Source organism: Paramacrobiotus metropolitanus, unplaced genomic scaffold, assembly GCF_019649055.1.
Source record: "Paramacrobiotus metropolitanus isolate TYO unplaced genomic scaffold, Prichtersi_v1.0 Parri_scaffold0000005, whole genome shotgun sequence".
Classification (NCBI taxonomy): Eukaryota; Metazoa; Tardigrada; class Eutardigrada; order Parachela; family Macrobiotidae; genus Paramacrobiotus; species Paramacrobiotus metropolitanus.
Genome location: NW_026570225.1, coordinates 1,276,049 through 1,295,056, shown reverse-complemented (window position 1 = coordinate 1,295,056; position 19,008 = coordinate 1,276,049). Strand labels below are relative to the sequence as shown.

General features: G+C 41.2%; 3 protein-coding genes across 3 annotated transcripts; 1 reads left to right on the top strand and 2 right to left on the bottom strand.

Annotated features, from left to right (window-relative positions):
- Window positions 1–41: 41 nt before the first annotated feature.
- Window positions 42–5,581, bottom strand: LOC129580988 (leucine--tRNA ligase, cytoplasmic-like). Its single transcript, XM_055471789.1, has 17 exons — window positions 5,242–5,581; window positions 5,078–5,165; window positions 4,938–5,018; window positions 4,727–4,867; window positions 4,377–4,538; window positions 4,182–4,294; window positions 3,779–3,842; window positions 3,649–3,716; window positions 3,329–3,578; window positions 3,183–3,270; window positions 2,845–2,921; window positions 2,666–2,719; window positions 2,451–2,591; window positions 2,228–2,391; window positions 1,995–2,143; window positions 1,793–1,928; window positions 42–1,597 (listed from the first exon to the last, which is right to left on the bottom strand). The coding sequence occupies exons 1-17, from the start codon at window positions 5,352–5,354 to the stop codon at window positions 274–276; spliced, it is 3,213 nt and encodes a 1,070-aa protein (XP_055327764.1). The 5' UTR covers window positions 5,355–5,581; the 3' UTR covers window positions 42–273.
- A 1,542-nt stretch (window positions 5,582–7,123) lies between these two features.
- On the top strand, window positions 7,124–11,544 carry LOC129581267 (uncharacterized). Its single transcript, XM_055472245.1, has 3 exons — window positions 7,124–7,928; window positions 10,493–10,812; window positions 10,876–11,544. Exons 1-3 carry the CDS (start codon window positions 7,525–7,527, stop codon window positions 11,370–11,372), a joined length of 1,221 nt encoding a protein of 406 aa, XP_055328220.1. The 5' UTR covers window positions 7,124–7,524; the 3' UTR covers window positions 11,373–11,544.
- Window positions 11,545–11,804: 260 nt separating this feature from the next.
- LOC129581094 (solute carrier family 22 member 4-like) lies at window positions 11,805–16,844 on the bottom strand. Its single transcript, XM_055471982.1, has 7 exons — window positions 15,932–16,844; window positions 14,482–14,542; window positions 14,232–14,401; window positions 13,735–14,165; window positions 12,748–12,968; window positions 12,488–12,681; window positions 11,805–12,320 (listed from the first exon to the last, which is right to left on the bottom strand). Exons 1-7 carry the CDS (start codon window positions 16,478–16,480, stop codon window positions 12,108–12,110), a joined length of 1,839 nt encoding a protein of 612 aa, XP_055327957.1. The 5' UTR covers window positions 16,481–16,844; the 3' UTR covers window positions 11,805–12,107.
- Window positions 16,845–19,008: the final 2,164 nt, after the last annotated feature.

The following is a 19,008-nucleotide window of genomic DNA, read 5'->3' as shown; positions in this document are numbered from 1 at the left end:
GTGATGATACAGAGTACTTTGTAAAAATGTTGTGAGGAATATTTGTTTGAATCCTTCCTAATTCTTTATATTATTAAAATACAATGCTAAGCAGCAGATAAATTGTAAAACCAATAACGTAACAACGTTCCCAACGTCATCATACACACCGTTAGAGTGCACGTTACTACGAGTACTAATAATAAAAAACAAATACTCGTATATTTATATAGACATACCCTTAAATCAAGAAAATATGACAAGAACTTGTACCAAAGCTGCCAACCAGCTGACTTAAATTCCGTTAGCAACGACTTCCGACCGAAATACAATCCGCGGCTCACCCGGGCACAGTTCCTCCACCAAATTAGCATCACCAGATTCCCCGGCATATTTCACCTCCAAATCGCTCACCTCCAAGGTCTGTTTCAAATAGTCCATATTGGCCAATAAAGTTTCCCGCTCATCAAACGGCAATTCGGTAGCCAAGCTCTTCAAGCCATCCGTTTCGAATTTCGTTTTCATCATCTGCACAAACGGCATCACCTTTTTCATAAACTTAGCCACCTCTGCATTCCCCTTGAGATCCTTCAGAATCTCTTTATTGTCCGGTAGCTGTCCATTCTTCTCTGCGTACCCCTGGAGAGTCTTCAACACCGCATTCTGCCAGCTGGGATAAGTCTTTGCCACCCACACAATGGCATGCGTCGGTTTACCAGGTGATGGTTTCCCTTTCAGCGGCGTCAGATACGTCTTCAAACGGATACGGAACTGGTGCAACATGTCCACGACATACTGCGACGCCTGCAATAAGATTGCGTCCACCGGTTCTGCCACTGGAAATTGTGCGTTCATAATACTTCCTTCCTTCCCGAGAATCTTCCAAATGTGCTCACAAACATGCGGACAAATAGGTGTTAATAATAAAGTCTGCACTTCCAAAAATTTCCCCAACAATTCCCGATGCATTTTTTGCTGACCACAGAATTCCCGATACCGACTCAAACACATCTGCATTTCATAGAATCCGCTTTTCAAAGCTTCTTTAAACAATGTCTTCTCGTAATTAGCTTCCGTTTCCTGAATTCTAAAATTCATTTCGTTCTTAAATGCTCGATCATTAAATGTCAGTTCCGCCCGGTCGATCAGCGGTAACTGTGCACTGTCCTTCACATATTCCAACCAGGTAAACAAACGTAAAATACCCGCATCAGCCGTTGACTCAGCGAAATTGGCATCTTCCAACCCATCACCGGCATCGGCCAACGCCAGACGCATTCCATCAGCAGAAAACTTCTCTACTGCTTCCTGGAGTGTTAAAAAGTTTCCGGTAGACTTGGACATTTTTTCCGAATTTAAGAGCACATGTCCATTGGCTCGGATACTCTTCGGCCATTTGGTCTGATCCGTGGGCCACATAGCCACATGGTTATACAGAAAATATGTTAAATGGTTAGGAATGAGATCCTTGCCCGACACTCGCATATCCACACCATACCAATGTCGGAATTCATGGCGCATTTTATCCAAGTGTTCCTTGGAAATACCGGTGTGGTCCGGGTATGCAACGTTGTCGAAGAAGATATAGTCCCACACTTCCGGTGTCATCTGTTCTGGCCTGTTAAGAGTTGCAGCACTGATTACAACAGTCAGCGTATTTATGGAGAAAACAGTATGTACTAAAAAATAAACACAAATGCCGGACATTGCAACGTTTTAACACCAGACAGCGCTACATAGTCGACAACAAAAGAAAAGTACCCCGCTGACTGCCCAGAAGCCTGCGTCCGGCACATAAAGTCGGCGAACATACTTAATGCCAAACGGTCCCAGTTGTGATCCATCCAATGACTTCATCAATAAGTGTGCCACGGCGTAAAAAGCCATATAGATAGTGGAATCTGACAGAGATTCGATCAAGTACTGAGGGTCCCATGGCAGTTTTGTGCCTATATCATCACGCGATATGAAACAACTTCTCAATCAAGCAAATTCTGTCGCCAGGTTTAACTTACCAAGCCCATACGACCGTGAGCAGGCATGGTCATGTAACCAATCCAAAGTGGCCAAAAAATTTCGCCGGGCATCTTCGGAGTATGTATCCAACTGCTCCAGGCACTGGCGTGCTTGGTTCTTCCAATCCTCGTCCCCATAATCCAAATACCTACCAAGAGCGATAAAACACACAATTCAGAAATTGTAGCAATCATATTAGAAGCTGCACAAATGCAATGAAACTAAGCCATACCACTGATCACACAGCGCAACGACGCATTCGTCTCCTGAACGGGAAATAACTTCTTTTTCCGGCTCCATGTACACAACGGCTTCACCGTGCTGAACCAGCTCTTGTTGAATTAATTTTTTAACCTCTTGGACTTTCCTGCCAGCGTGCGGACCAACGATCAAGGTCTACAAATAACAGGAGACTAATCGTATTTTTGGGAATCCCAATGCATCACGTCACGCACCCCTTCGTAAAATCCTTTAAGATATACACGCTCCTTCGCTTCGGCCAGCTTATCTTTATCATTCTGACTTTGAATCTTTAAAAGTTCACAGGCAGTAACAGCGGATAGATTCCCATACTCCGGCACTTCGATAATCGGTATCTAGAAAAATTTAAAGATTTGTATTCGTCCCCAGTCCGTTTTATTCTTGACCTTTCGTAGGCAAGAATCCTTACCGGTTCGTACGGGAGAACCATTTCATCCGTTATTTTATACTTCGACCGCATCGCCTGTAAAGATAAAAACACTGTTTCATATCTCTCGTCTAATATGAGTCTTATTGGTATACACATCATTATATCACAGTTTATCAAGTGAGCGTAAGGGAGCTGTCGTCCCGTCGACAATATCTTACCGGCTTGTTTTTCAAATCTCGCAGAGCAGCATAATCATGAGGAGCATCGGACGGAACGCTGGTAACAATACCGGTTCCTACGGCAAGAAATTAAAATATCAGGGTTTCAAATGACTTGTTGACAAATACTGCATTATGTTTCTTAAAGACGAATGTTGCCTTTTTAATGTCATCCACTTTAAACAAAGCGCCCAAACTAATAACGAAGAAACGCTGTGACAAACTGGATGATAATATCGCACGCGCTACCAGGTATCGAATTCCATGATGGAATCGAACTCGTTATGCGTGCCATTCAGGATCATTCAACCGGAGTTCATAAAAATTGCTACCAATACCTTTGTTTCCCTGCACGTCAAACATAGGCAGGACATAAATGTGTGGATAGGAAGTTAATGGTGCTTTCAGTTTCAAACCCAGAAGATCCTAAAACAATTCCAAATTGTAGAGTTCTTTATCGTGGCATTTCAGGGACAAAACGTACCTGTCCAGTTAAAACATTTCCGTCTCCTTTAAGGTTCACTTTTTTGAATCTGCCAAAATCCTCCGTTAAATCCTGATAAGACGCATTCCGCGCGGCTCTCTCAGTGGAAATAAAAACATCTCCGTTCTTCATTTCATATGCAATGTATTTGACTTTGTCCTCGGGCTGCACCCAACAATTTGTTTGTCCGTACATGGTTTCCGGTCGCATCGTACCGGCAACTAGGAAAACTTTTCTGTCGTTCATGTTCCTAGAAAATACCCTATTTATAGTCTAAGTCGGGATTGTCATCGTTCGTATTCACGGGTCAGAAATATTACTTCCACGTCTCAGGATACGGTTCCAGAACCTGCATTTTAATTAAGGTGTATTCCTGTGGTCCAGCTCCCTAAAACACACCAAATCCTGTTTTCCGATTTCGTATACTATTGCAGTTACAAGCACACGGACCTCGCCGGATGCTCGATCATGATCCATGCATGGCTGATTGTCCAAGGGAGCATAAATCGTATATCTGCAAGAATGATCCATAATAAAATTCCAATTTTGACCACAACAACAGCACGATTTTGGTACTGCTTCAGAAACAACAATATGTCGGCTGTAAACATTCTACGTATTCGACAGCCACTGTATATCACAGGACGTACAAAAACTTTTGAAGAAGGATGTTGCAATACTTCAGTTGCATGTGACCGTGCCACCAAAAATTACGAGTACCAGTAAATCGTTTCCACTACGACCTTTTCTGTTTAGTGCAAAACGCCAACAGACAAAAAAAAATTTTCCGAAAACTTTAATTCACTTTTATTCCAAGTCAAATGTATCGAATGCAAGAGTTTTACGGCCATACCGTTTGCCAAACTGAATCCTGCCACGCTCTTTCAGGCGAATAAACTGCCAGCGCACGAAGGAATCATAAAACGGGTTGGCATCCGTTGTAATAAAAGAACGTCGCCAGTCAGCCTACAACAGAATCTTTGACATGATTTTCAAAAGTGTACAGATAGACATTCCGAACATCGAAGGGCTAAGAGGAATAAAGCACCTTCAATCCCATGCTCTTCAAGTCATCCATGGCCAAGGGTGGGAAATACGTTAACCAGTAAGCGGTGTCGGCAAATTTTGCAATTTCTTCATCCTCGATGCCCAAAGCCTGCATGATGTTCCACTGATATTTCGCCGAACCCGCTTTAGCGACAGCTTTGCTCTGCAATCAATCGAGAATTTTCGGGCTGCAACAAATTCACAAATTAAACCCGCAATAAATTCACAAATTAAACATCAGCAAAAATAGTTCGAACAATAAACGGGAAAGTGCAACGGAAAAACCCCCAAAATCGAAATCCGCAATAGAGAGAACAAACTGCAAACGGGGCAGTACGCGTACTTATGTACCTTCTTGCCTTTGGATTTATCAACAATATCACCCTGTCCCTTATCTTCCACGGCTGCATTTTCCTGATTCTCTTCATCGCTGGGAAATACCGGCGGATTTCCATACAGCTCCATCTCCCGTTTCAGCTTATCCGCACAGGCCTACAATGTGCACATTACACAGCATGAGAAAAATTCGGAAGAACCGCAACGAACCCAGTCGACGTGGTACCTTGATGGGCATACCGGTGCAGTGAAAACCGAAGGGAAACAAGCACTGTTTTCCTTTCATCCGTTGGTAGCCCACAGCAAACTAAACACAGCCAATAACTAATGTAAACCAGACCAGAATTTCCATGCGGTAAAGCGCACCTCGCATTTCGATAACGAAAATGTGTGTCCCAGGTGGAGTCGGCCATTCATGTATGGATAAGGAAATGTTACGAAATACTTGGGCTTTCTGTACAAAAAATTAAAAATCAACAATACAAAACCCAAAAATGAGGTCTGCAGTCAGTTCATGGCGACAACTGTACCCAGATTTCTCGGGAGCGTCCTCCTCGAATACACGTTTCTTCTGCCATTCATTCTGGACATCTTTCTCGATTTGCAAGAGCACGTTCACTTTGGTTCGTCCTTTTTGCTCCATGATGGGATGAAAGTAAATTCTCTACGGCAGCTTATCTCACTAGCACTTAGTTCACTTTGTGCCTGGAGAGAATACCGAGCGGAACCCAACAAAAATCCAACTGTCTGGCACAAAGTTTTAATAAAAAAATGCAGATAAGATTTGTGGACGAACACTTCGTCTGCGTCTCCTCTCGCTACAAATTTGCTGATGAAACTTTTTCCGATATATACATGCAGTATTCACGTCAGTTTCATTATGCAGTACTTCTATCAGTTCTATGCACTGTTCTAGAGTACTGTACAATACATCCAGTACTGTACAATAGTCATGTCATGACTGTCATGTCATTAATTTTGAGTTTTAGATGCCGGTTGGGCTACTTCTTTATTGCAGACTTTCCAGGATATGCAGAAGTATTGTATTTCCATATTTTAATATACTTACTTCTGTAGACGTTGATAGCGATGAATCGCAGTTAAAAAATGTCGATTTCTTGCGTTTACCGCACCGCCCGGCACCGGTACAGTAGAATGTGCATTATTAAGCAGCTACCTTGAGGCTTTATTATAATTTACCAAGAAACTGTGTGGAAAGTTACTAGAAAATTAGAAATTATCTACAGTAAATACAGTTGAACTATAATTACCTCAGACACTTTTATAGAAGCTTTAAAGTCCATAAGATCGTCTCCAGAATTTACACCAACAATGTTTTAGAAATTTTATTTTATTATAGTTAGTGCGTTACAATCCATATACAGTAATAAAATCAAGCAAGTGTAGATGGTTCATCTACCTATATATAGTTAAATACTTGTCGCCAGTTGTCGGACATACTTTCGTCCGGCCGGCATCCGTAGAACCCGTGGGAAAAGCAACACCGGGATGGAAGATGAACGAGTGAATGAAAATTAATAATATAAAAGGTAATTACTGTATGTGCTCGCTGCAGCGGTTTGAAAAATGTTCGGGATTTAATAGCGGTAGTTACTCAAAGTAATTTTGCAATGCTTGGCAATAATTACTTAGCATTTCTAGATGAATAATACACAGTTGTTAGTTTATCAACTTTATCAGAATTTCCCTAACGGTTTCTGATGTTACTGATAAGTTTTGCGTTGCCATTATAAAAATACGAGTATATGCAGTACAGTATAATATTAAATACTTTACATTGTTAGTTAATATGTGGCCATGTTGAGTTAAAATTCTATTCTTTTCATACCGCTGTTCATGCAGATTGCATGCTTTCCTAAATTATACAGTACTAGTACAGTCTGTACTTGTAGCTAGTGGGGAGTAGATGGGTTGTAAACGTTGGATATGTATTTCTGTATAATACGGTGTAAACAAACAACAAAAAGAGTTCAATGTGCACGAGGACGCTGCAGTTGGTTTTAATTTTTTAAATTGATGATGAATGTTAAAGTAAGTCCTGTCCAAGCATAGCGCTTGCAGTGCTCACCTCATTACGCGCAGCGATGTGCTGAGTCTATCTCGATTCTCGACTCTCGAGCAAACTCATGTGGCAGCCGACGCGCATTTTTCGTTGTGCAAGTAATACTTACTTTTCCTTTATTTCTCTTTTGCGGTATGATCGCAACACATTGCGGGAAATTTATAAATAGGTCCACTTGCGCAACTGAAATACAGCCGCAACAGTATGCATATGGTCCACTGTGGAGTTGTGAGCAGTTCTGGACGGGCCCGGAAACTAAACTGCCGCCGGCCAAGGAGCAGAACAGATATGAAGAAGCACACCGTAAAACAGCGTCACCATATCTCACGCTGTCGTGTTGCTCATGATCAGGAAAGTTACATCGTTTTATGGTTCTGTTAGGCAAATTTCACACAGCGGGATAGTTTCTAAACGAGAATGTATTCGGCATTACTTGAACTCTTACAGTCGGAACATTTAACATTCTTATAATACACAGAACAGTTTTCGTCGCGACAAGAGCCAGCTTCTAGCTGGAATCAGCGGGACACTGACCGATTATATAAACTGTCGAATCGAACAGCTTTAATGCTGTAATTTTAAATAGTTTTGATTTTTCTGTGTGTGTCAATATTCTACTGGACTGAAATCACTATAAAACCTTAACTAAACCTGTGCTCCCTTACGAATGGAATAACGCGATAAAACCTGCAAAATAAGCACTGCGCTGTGTAGCAGCGATCATGTGCGAATGATGGAATGGAACAAACTTCCCCGATCACAATGGACATCATCCAGTCAATCACGTGCCAGTATGATGAGATTATCTGCCGTGCCGCATCGTCGTATCATCTTCCTGTTGAGCACATGTTGCTGGCTTTTACTGCTGACCCAGCATCGCCATCATTCCGCACACGCCGTCTCCGTAATGGATCTGCTCAACCTGCAGGAATCCGATGTCATAGATCTGACCCATCCTTTCAACAACCAGACGGTCTATTATCCGACCATGGAGCAGTTGGGATTCACCTTCCAGCTGGGAACGGTGTATCGCGGTGTGGATAAGCGAGGTCATTATAGCGCGGCATATTGGTTCCAAGCTGCCGAACACGGCGGCACGCATATAGACGCTCCGCTGCATACACAGGAAAACGGGTACTTGCACATTGCATGACTGATAAGACTAATTCTTGGAGCATACTATACTTCTATGCATAGAGTAAGTAGTGTTATAATTATAATTAACTGATAATGCTTCCAGTATAACAGGCCTCTTTATTTCATGGTCAGCCTACGACTAGAAGTATGGATAATAAGTATTGCCAAAATTACTTATTATATTAATGCAGTGAATTCCTGATGCCGGTTAATCGTTAATGGAGCCACGTTAAATCATATTATTTGAAATGAATGACCTTGCAACATGCTCGTACAATTTATGTAAGCATAGATCCACAGATCCACGGTCAGGCTTTTGCGTAATGTACACAAGGAATATCCTTTCAATCTGTATTGCTTAATGCGTGGTCTTGATGACGCTAACGAAATTTAATATGTACCTTCTAAAGATATATTGAGTAGTAGCAATTTAAGTCAATTGTGTAGCGTTATAATGAAGTGTACAAATTCCATGTCGTTAAAAAAATTTTTAGATTATCATCTAGAGCCGAATTTTAGATGGCAAGCTCTGCCTAGATACAGCCGTATATCTTAACTTATCGTAAAACAGCGTGTCGATATCTTTCCGTCACCTACGTAAAAAGATACGACCTTTATTGCGATTTCGTCCCTATTCTTATAACACATCGAACTCGGTTGGGCTTCTACATCTGCAGGAGTGGACAGGCCGATTTTGAGAAAACCAATTTTTGGTCTATGTATTTCTATGCATGGCTTTTTTATGAATTACTCAAGTCTCCCCGACAAACCAAGAACCGGCTATCTGTCCAATGTTAATTACATAATAGCTATGTTCACAAAAAGCTTTAAAAGGAAATTTTTCGTGATGAAAAGAATCCGGGAAAAAAGGAGAGCCGGGAAAATTTAAATTGTAATTCGCATATTCGCACCTGTTGATAGCCTGTTTAACGTTAACAGGTGCGAATGTCATTCGGATTTTTGTTGGTTGCCTCTCATTCAACAATCAACGATAGGCAATCAACAAAAATCCGACACCTACAACTACAAGCTATTGATTTACGTTAATTTCTAAAAACAATAGCTCGCATTTACTGTGCATACTCTTTCCGGTATATGGATTGACCATTTATATAGTCTCCTACAGATACAATATTTCTTTGACTCAAATTTGCGAACTGTTGCGCGCAAATGAAGTGAGGCACTAATTCTGTAGCAACCTTTCCGATATGCCGAATATCAGTTTCGATGGCCTATATTTTAATTATTTTGGTCTGTACAAGTACATGACTGTGACCAGGCGCTATTAACCAGCTGTCGATTTACTGCCGTCTTACATCACGTCTGAGCAATTTAGAGAGCGGACGTGTCAGTGTTTCCGCCAGGAAGTATCCAAAAAATACGATGACGTAATGCGGGTCCTGCCCGCATTCTAAGGAGCGCTTTGAAATTATTTTACTACAGCTGCGATGTTCTACAGTGGCGTTGTCGAAAACGTCTTGCGTAACTGCTCGATTAATTTCATAACTGACAATTTTAATTATCAAATAAATTATTTGGACTGCGCAATTTGCGCTTTGCTTAATTTAAAAAAAGCGCACTCATAACACATTCATTTAGTACTTGTATAATTAATGAAAATTTTCTAAACACGAATGGAATAATAATAATGAATGAATGAATAATTAATATAATGATTCATTTTTAAAACATATTCATTCATTATTTTTATAGAAATTTCAAAAAGAAATAACTAAGAACTCGTAGAGCGTAGCTCCCCGCCGTAGGGCAACTTTCTGTGTCGAAACCACTACAAAATTATATCTATATAATGTGAATGGCTGAATGCGTAAATACGACGTACTATACATGAACGAGTTCAGTACTTCAAAAATTGAACGAGACCTCGTGCACATTATTTGGCTTAGCATTTGCATTTTCTGTTTGCGCAATTTTGTTTCAATGCGGGCACGACCACGCATTCGGATCTATCAGCAACGATCCACGATAATTTGGAATAGCAGCGCAGGCGAGGTCATCGCTTCATGAGTACATGCATATTAGTGGCCAAATTTTTGAACTGACAGGGAACGTAAAATGATCTGCCGAACTGACGGTCCATCATCTTAATGTTATGACACTGTTTTTTTTATGTAGCTTAAATTATAACCTGTGTGATGGTGTTACAATATATTAGTAGAAATAGTACAATACGGGAATGATACAAATAAAAACATACTTTGTTTTCACAAGTGAATGCCGAAACAGCTTTCTCTAAAGTTGATTTTGTCGTTTAATTTTTTCTTCTTAACTTATCCAATTTCAGTGCTTTACCGAATTTTTATCTGTATTGTCATTATTATGAAAAGTATTATTATTATGTATTATTACGTATTATTATTATTATGCCATTATCATTATATCATTATTATGTATTGTCATTATTATGAAAAGCATCTGCTATCTCTACGCCCAGTTACTTATTGTTAAGTAATTGCACAAGACGTCGAAGAGTATCTAATTAATTATTGCACATAATTTTTCTAAATATTAAACTATATATATCCATTTATTTTGTGCAGGAGTAGCGTAGAAGGGATCCCTGTAACACAGCTCATAGGCGCCGCAGTGGTCATCGATCTCTCTCGAGAAGCCCGCCGGAATCCAGACTACAAGGTGTCCGTGGAGGATTTCGAGAGCTGGGAGGCGCAGAATGGTCGCATCCCGTCCAATTCTATACTTTTGCTCAACTTTGGCTGGGCCCGTCGATGGCCTAATCGAAACGCATTGTACGGGACCAAACATTTTCCCGAAGACACCGTCTTCCGGTTTCCCGGTGTGAGTATACGGGCAGCCAACTGGGTGCTCCGACATCGCACGCCCAAAGCCATTGGCACAGACGGTAAGGTCACCGTAGGCCGCGCCACAGTAAAATGCTGATAAAAACCGAGGTTTGTACTTTCAGCACCGTCAATCGATCCCGGTAGTGAGCAACGACTCTTCCCGGTGCAGCATCTTCTCGGTCGTGCCAACGTTATCGTGATTGAGTTCGTCGCCAACCTGGACCGGATGCCGCCAATCGGCGCGATCGTCATCGGTCTTCCAATGAAAATCGATGGCGGCAGTGGAGCGCCTGTGCGTCTAATTGCCGTGCAGCTGCAGAATGCTTTCTTTCCCTCAGACGATATGTTCACACCGGCCCCGGTAACCAGACGCATTAAAGGTCAACGCAAGAATGCCACGGCCGCACGTGACCGGCTGGCCGTCACCTCCATCGAGCCGGTCAGTCCAACGCCTAACCCGACCAATACACGCGTCACATCCAAGGGATCTAAAGATCATTTGGACAGATCGAAAATAGTCGCGGCCAACAACAACTGCTGGCGTCCTGCTATAAGCAATAATATCATGCGACATTTGATCCTTTTAAGCATCTATTCCATCCTGTTAACAGTCAGATAGTACCCGGCACAGTCTCGTGAAATTTCGAAGCGATTTGTTTCTAAACATTCTTCACATTTTTAACAAATCAGCTGGCCTAGTACAGCGCATACAAGTTGGTACAGATTATTCATTAAAGCCACCGGCTACTGCACATGTTGGAAGGGATCAAGTTGCAGTTGCGTCGCTAAAGAACCTAATTGACCCGCTTTTCCCCCACTACTGGGCACCATATGCGAAAATGCCCGCTCATTTGCAGCAAATAAACGCACGCATTCTGTGGAGCGTGAATTGCGTAACATTATCCCTGCCAGCGGCATTAGCATCCATCGAATTGATGCGGTCTTTATTAGAATACGCTGACACATAAGGAAAATGGGTGATACATTATTATTACGTCGACAAAATGACTGAACAGAGCAGATCAAATGACTGCATGGTTCCGCATTTTTGCCTGGTTGAGAAGTGGTTACTAATTGCAGTCACTTGTGAGGAACTGGTTCAGCGCATTTATCAGTAATTTTATTCAAACAAATGTTAAATTTTCAAAACCATTAAACCTGACTAGATCCAAACAGAAAACAAATCTAATCACTTGGCAAAAAGGGAACGGATAAAACCACTTGCAAAATTCAACAATCGTAAAAGCTGCCATCCAAACAATTTGGCCAATGGAGAGATTTTTAACAAAACTTTAAACTTTACAGGAGAAGAACACTACACTTCTACGTTTCAACATAGGTCGTCTGTTTTTAGTTACAGAACATAAGGACTTTTTGGGTCCATTTCCGGTAAGTGTTCAAAAACAACTTCGTCTTCCAACTGTCCGAAATCGTGTTGTGCCACTGGAGCATGCAGGTGGTCAGCCACGTGAAAAGGCGGATCATAAGGTAACGCAAAAGTCAAGAAGGAGACACAAACGCAAATAATGCCGAACAAGGTAAACTCCACTTCATAATTAAATCGACCCTAAAAAATAAACATCGGTAAAAGGTAGGAAAACGTAAGCAAAAAAGGTAGTCGTTTGCTCTAAATTTCTATTCGTCGACAAAAAGTTAAATCTATGAATAACCTTACGAGGAAAATGTTACAGTAAGTAGTAGCTAAATCTCGCATATCCAAAAGATCCCACTCACCAAATGCACAAACATGGAACCGACTGCTGCTCCTGCCACGCTCAGCCCGCAAAACATCCCCACTGCGCTGCTCCTCACATCCGCTGGCACGGTTCGGAACAGCAATTCCAATAATAACGCCATCGTGGTTCCCATGCCCACCCGCCCCAACAACACTAGAGCGGACCGGGTGATTTCCACTGTACCGTATTTATCTGAATAACCAATTAAGTTTTCATTGGTTTTTCTATGAATTAAGTTAAACAGCGTGTTTACCATACCAAAACCACCAGGTATTAGTCCACCAGCCAATATAAGCAGTCCACTCATGAAAACGCTGACAAACAAAATTCGAACAATGTTCATACGTCGTACAGCCAGCATAGTGCCGACGATGGCCAGCACGTCCAGAACACCGCTAACGAAAACATTAATGTATACTCCGCCTCCCAACAACGGGACGGAAAGTAAAATTCCATAATGCACCATATTTGCGACAAAACTGCAAAGCAAAAAAAATGAATGAGATTTTTAGTTATATAACCGCGTAATTTACTGTTTTGACACACAAAAACGGGATGACTGGTAAGGTAAGCCTTTTTTACTTGACCGCATGAGTGCTAGCAGAAAAGCATAAACCGGAAAAATGTGGCGAGGCTTTCAAGTGGTACTCATAAATAACCGCATAATTTCCCGATGGTAATAACGTTAAGTCAGAATTTGATACGGATATGTTACGACAGGTAATCTTCACTTTATGAAATACTAACGCTGATAGAGATTTAGGTTGTAGCTTTCTTTCTCTTCTTAGTTTTTTTTGGCATCACCAACTGCCTTTGTCCTTTGTGGTACAAGTACTTACTGTACCACCGTATAAAATAACTATAAATATACGTATTCTGCACATGTATTATGTAAATTCTAATCTTTTCGTGCAGACTGTACATTACTATGCAAAACTGTATCAAACAATCTATGCTAGCAGGAATATCGACTTTTGCCCGTTCGCTTTGCACCGAAATGAAATCGTGCAGTGCTAAAAATTGCAAATACGCACTTATTATTAATTCGAACCATCCCGTTACTCTCCCAGGCGAAATTATCGTAGCACCTCCAAACGGTAAATTGTTGCAATACAATAACTATCGAATTTAAACAGATAAACTATGGCCATAGCATGATACCAGAGCAATGTTTTACCAAAAATTCTTAGAACTCCTGGATAGAAAATCAAAAACAATTAACCAATGGGAGAATTTAATGCTTACCAGAGCGTAACAATACTTGCAAATGGTTTTGATATCGACGACGATGACATCAAACTCGTCCATGATCTGCTGTTCTCCTGAGCCTTAGTCATGGTGACTGTGGCGCCACTAATTATTCCGTCAATTCCCGCCGGGACAAACTGGCGGTTGTTGGCTAAAATTTTGTAGAAAACTTGTTGCGCCGACATAGCCTGATTATGGCTCATCAACCAGTGCAAGGATTGTGGCACCATCCAGCGGTACATCATGCCCACAATACTCAGGACGGATGTTGCAATTAGAATATATCGCCAATCGCGAACAGCAAATGCAACACCCGCTAATACTATTAAACCAAATCCAGATCCAGCGGAAATGACCGCGATAGAACCCAGACGCTGCTCTGACGGTAACAAATCCAAAATTAGCCGGACACAAGAGTAGCGAATACTCTAAAGAGAACAACAATAATAATTATTATAAAGAGATATAAAAAAGAGGCAAATTTGTGTGCTTACATGACTAACTGCTCCCAAAAGGAACCTTATTAGAACGAACAGCCAAAACATTCTTTCGAAACCCAGACCGATGCACAGCAGTATGGTTATGCCGAAACGAGCCAGAAAGTTCATTTTATAACCAAACCGTTTGCATAGCATGTCGAATAAAAATACCCCTGCCAACGCCCCTGCAATAAATAATAACACATTACACAACTTCTGATGACAATATACATATATAATCCTACTCAAAATTCAAAACACGCACCTGCGAAATACAGGAAAAGGGAAAACGAATACAGCCAGAATGCATCGCATGACAAATCCCACTGAAAAAGAAACGAACCATTTTACGACATAACGACCTAACTGACTGTGTCTATACTTCGCAATTAACGAAATTACCACGTACATATGGCACGCATGCAATGCATTGTACGTACACTGTCAGTTGTGAATTGTGAGAAACAGAAAAGCCGAATGACAAACATCCATTATCGCCATAAAAATCATAACAAAACTCTCGGAAATATTTTCTAAAAACTCAGATCCAGACTCAGAGCACATAACGGCCTGCATCCAAAAGACGATCAGTGCCACAAAATTCAGCATCTCACTTATTTTTACGTACTACTAGAGCAGGGATCCAGGCAATCCCCATATTTTCATTGCTCATGATCTTCAAAGTCAACAGCAATCGATTATGGCAGTCATAATTCATAATGTCGTACCTAGCCTCTTATCATTGGAAATACTTCACAATTGCTAGTGTAAGTAGTAGGGCCTTCTTAAAACTCAATGGACCCTGACCAAACAGCGAAAGTAAATCGTTCCCGATTAATAAAAGTTTTAGGGTAATCGTACGCGAAATTTGACTGCAACATGACTAACAGTACTCTATGCCTCGCAGATACCGTACTGTAATTAGTCATTCTGAAAATACCTGCACCTAAAAAAATGATTGCTTAATTCTTTCTTAAACTGATATACCGTAATTATCGAATTTGAAGCCCCCCCCAAAATACAAGCCCCCCCCCCGTAATTAGAGCCCACCCCTAAGGTTGTTTGAAAGTTATAAGCCCCCCCCCCCCGAAATAGAGGCCCATGGGCTTAATTAAATACCGTAAACCCCATATTAAAAAATGCCAAAAAGCTGGTTTGAAAAATTGAAGCCCCCCCCTAAATACAAGCCCATGCCCGTAATTGGAGCCCACCCCGTGGGTCATTTGTAATATTTGTAACCCTGGGCTTCTAATTCGATAAATACGGTATTGCACTGAACAGCTAACCGACGCCAGACACTGAAATTTTGTCTGAAAACGTTCAAAAAAGTGATACGTTGCGCATATATTTCCGGAAAATCACCAGAAGTTAAATCAGATCGAAAGATCGCAGATTCAGTTATAAATTCCGATACTGCATCAAAATTCATTAAAATTCTTTATCAAATACTGTACTTAAAGAATTCACATTTTTAATAAAGATTTAACCTAAAGGTAAAGCGGTGATTTCCTCATCGATAATAAGGTACAATGCAGAGTTCCTTGTCCGACCATACCAGAAACTGTCAATGCAAAATAAAAGGAAGCAAAAAAAACAGAGCGGAATTTGACCGCTGAATCAAAGTGTACAATCAAAATCAAAATATAGATCCTTTCACATCGGCATATTGACTGCAATGAGTCAGACAGCAAACCAAATTGAAGCACAAATCTCACCTGCGCCACGACCGTCCACTCCCTCGTATACGACCACTGCCGCTGCACTTCATACTGACAGGCCCACAACGCACACGCTCCTTTCTCCGTCGCACTTGTATTCCCGTTCTCCATGCGAGGCACAATAAAGCAGTAATCGGGATCCATCAAGGCAAGCAAAACCGGATCGCCATCTCGATGTCCCAGGGTCGCATTGACAGAATAACTCTTCTGACAAGGATCCACTTCCCACTTCCCGTTTTTCGTTTGATGTTCGGGAATCACGCAGTATGTCGCTTTGGGTGGTGTGCTGTAGAAGATGGCAGCAAAATCATGGGTGGTTGTAGTAATTATGCCCAGCGAGAGTAAAAAGATGAGCCACATCTGATAACGCCCGGGTGACGCTAGAATCCGCAGAAGGTGATTGTAATTAGCCTCCGCCTTGTGGGATAAATCCAAATGCTCACTGGGCTCGGGATCAATCGATATGGGTTCGGCTATGGTCATTTCTTCGATATTCCCGGTGATTGTTTCCTCTCCACTGGTCAGTATTTTATGATCGGAATTCATTGTAAAAATCACAATGACACAATCTACAAAAGATTTATGGAGATTTAATATGTCAAATTGGAAAAACAAAGATACGAGAAAAACAGCTCGTATAGCACATATTAAGTGGATAAGGCAGGTTTTCGCTTCGTAACCGTGGAGTAGCGTTTTCAGCAATGGTCCTCGCGCACTTCGCACAGCGCCCCGTAGCGCAATCTCACAAACTGGATAGTCAACATTTTGTTGAATTCAAAAGCATAGCCATCCAAAGTCTCACAATCAATTGCGTCGAATACCGATGTGCAGTAGCACTTGCTAGTTAAACTAGGCTGTAAGCCTGTAAATTATGATACGTTTTGGTTGTACCGTTGTAGTATGAATAAAAAGATGACTCATTCAAATCCAAACATACAGTACTGTTTCAGCAAGCAAACGCATGCCATACCCTGTATGATTAAGGATTATGATACACCTTGGCGAAACCACGAAAGGTGCGGGAACGTTATGCGCGTGCAGGCTCCATTTGCATATCGCCCCTAGGGAAATTCGACTTTGAAATATGAAGACGTATTATTATTTAAGGGATTATTTTGTCCAAGACTCCCAAGTGTTTTGTGGTGGCTATTGGTTTACAGTAGTATACTGTATACTCATGGTCAGTTACAGTATACTATAGTTACAGTTACAGTATGCTATAAATATAATCTGCACCGAGCGCGAAGCGCGAGGTGCTACTCTAGGCCTTCGTCAAGCGATGCACGCATTCATAGCATTCCATAGCAGAGTATACGCTTCCCGTAGCAGAGTTTGTCTGTCGCCCACGAAAAGTGTCAGTCACGCTTTTCCAGTTCCACAAATTTTCATTTCCATTGGCAGTGGTGTTTCATAGCGTACGCGCTGTTTCAAGGATGTCATTAAGATCGTTTTCTAATGGTACTGGAAGCGCGCAATAAATACTTGGTGTCGTCAATACTTTAGCACGAAATTTTCTGGTCAGAATTTCGATAAAAACCATTTGTTTTTATCCACAGCGAAAGATTTTTGAATGTTTTCCTAAATGTACTGTAGTGTTCTGTAGTGTTTTACTGAATGTAGTTTCCCTGATTGACAGTAGATCACGGGATCGTAACAATACCGTAGACTGGAACACGCCAGCGCAAAACTTGCACCAGCGAGCTTAAAATTATTACATATACGCTGGTAACCAGCGGCTGGTTACACCATCCCCGAAGAGCGCCACCAGAACTGGGTTCGCGGTGCGCCATGTCGATTCATAGTTTCACAGCGGACCGGCGCTCGCGCTCGGTGCAATGATGTGGTTAACAACCACCACTAGTACGATTACAATACAATTATTTTTTGTGATGCAATAAAGGCCGAAACCATGGCTATTGATTCTATAATAATACAATCATCAAACATACGCAAGATAAAATACATGGTACCGTGACTACTTCTATCGTCATAGCAGCACTAAAGCTTCGGAGAGGAGATGGTTGGCGAACGACCGAAGTGATACGTGCATGTCGAACGAATTACGCGATGCCAATTGACACTATTCCAAAGGCTGGACCAACAATCCTGATTGGTCGGGTAACACGTGGTTTGGCTTGGCGTGTAGATTTCCTATGGTAGTTAACATGGTCTACACGCCAGCACGTGTGAGCTACGTCACAGGGGGTGGAGAGGAATTGTGTCAATTAAAAGGCGACAAGGAAGAAAGCCGGCAAATGGGCTGACGAATGCTGTCCAGGTTTTACTTACTTACAGACAGTTACAGTTAGGCACTTCGGAAGACGATTGATAATTTACTCTGGATTTTTTGTTTGACTGTTGTTAACTTTGAATAACCCAGTAAAATTGCTTACTCTGGATTAGCTGACACGCAAAACCACCCAGTTAATGGCGATTGTTAGTATTACTAACTAGTAACTACGAAGTACTTCCAATTATCTTAATACTTGACGCTTTATTGAGTATACTGCACCATTACATTGTTGTGTACATACTGTAATATACATAATATTATCTTAAAATAAAAAAGGTGCGAAAAGGGGTATCCATATGAATGCCATTTTTTACAGAAATTGCAATATTTATAAAATACAATTCATTTTTATTTGATGTAAGCTGTTGAAACTTGAAATCGGTTACTGGTAATTTGTAAAAAACAAAGCAACAGGTTATACGACTTGCTAATTCCGTAAAATAGAGAGCGACTTGCTAATTCAAGAAAACAATACAGTACTTAATTTATTACTCTGATTACTAATACAGTACCCGTCCTTACCCATAGGTGTTTCACAGTATCTCCTACTGCTTTGCTAGGTAGTACTGACTCGTACAACAAGTAAAAGCTATTAAACTAACAAGCCCAGCACGGATGAATATTGCCCGATGACTATTAAAAACTAAGTAATTCCAAGGATGTGTTGAGATCGCTTACAGACTGTCATAATATTAAAAAACCCGTACGTATGTTTAGTAATATTATGATACAAGTATCGGCCGCGCTAGCGCGCGACCAGTTGTGTTCAAGGTATGGAAGA

Coding starts and splice junctions, on each gene's coding strand:
- LOC129580988 (XM_055471789.1), bottom strand. CDS start 5,354: ATGGAGCAAAAAGGACGAACCAAAGTGAACGTGCTCTTGCAAATCGAG. Junction 2,922..3,182: donor TGACGTGCAGGGAAACAAAG/GTATTGGTAGCA, acceptor TTCTTGCCGTAG/GAACCGGTATTGTTACCAGC. Junction 2,720..2,844: donor GAGATTTGAAAAACAAGCCG/GTAAGATATTGT, acceptor TTATCTTTACAG/GCGATGCGGTCGAAGTATAA.
- LOC129581267 (XM_055472245.1), top strand. CDS start 7,525: ATGATGGAATGGAACAAACTTCCCCGATCACAATGGACATCATCCAGT. Junction 7,929..10,492: donor CTGCATACACAGGAAAACGG/GTACTTGCACAT, acceptor TATTTTGTGCAG/GAGTAGCGTAGAAGGGATCC. Junction 10,813..10,875: donor CAAAGCCATTGGCACAGACG/GTAAGGTCACCG, acceptor TTGTACTTTCAG/CACCGTCAATCGATCCCGGT.
- LOC129581094 (XM_055471982.1), bottom strand. CDS start 16,480: ATGAATTCCGATCATAAAATACTGACCAGTGGAGAGGAAACAATCACC. Junction 14,166..14,231: donor TTTTGGGAGCAGTTAGTCAT/GTAAGCACACAA, acceptor TGTTCTCTTTAG/AGTATTCGCTACTCTTGTGT. Junction 12,682..12,747: donor ACTAATACCTGGTGGTTTTG/GTATGGTAAACA, acceptor TTGGTTATTCAG/ATAAATACGGTACAGTGGAA.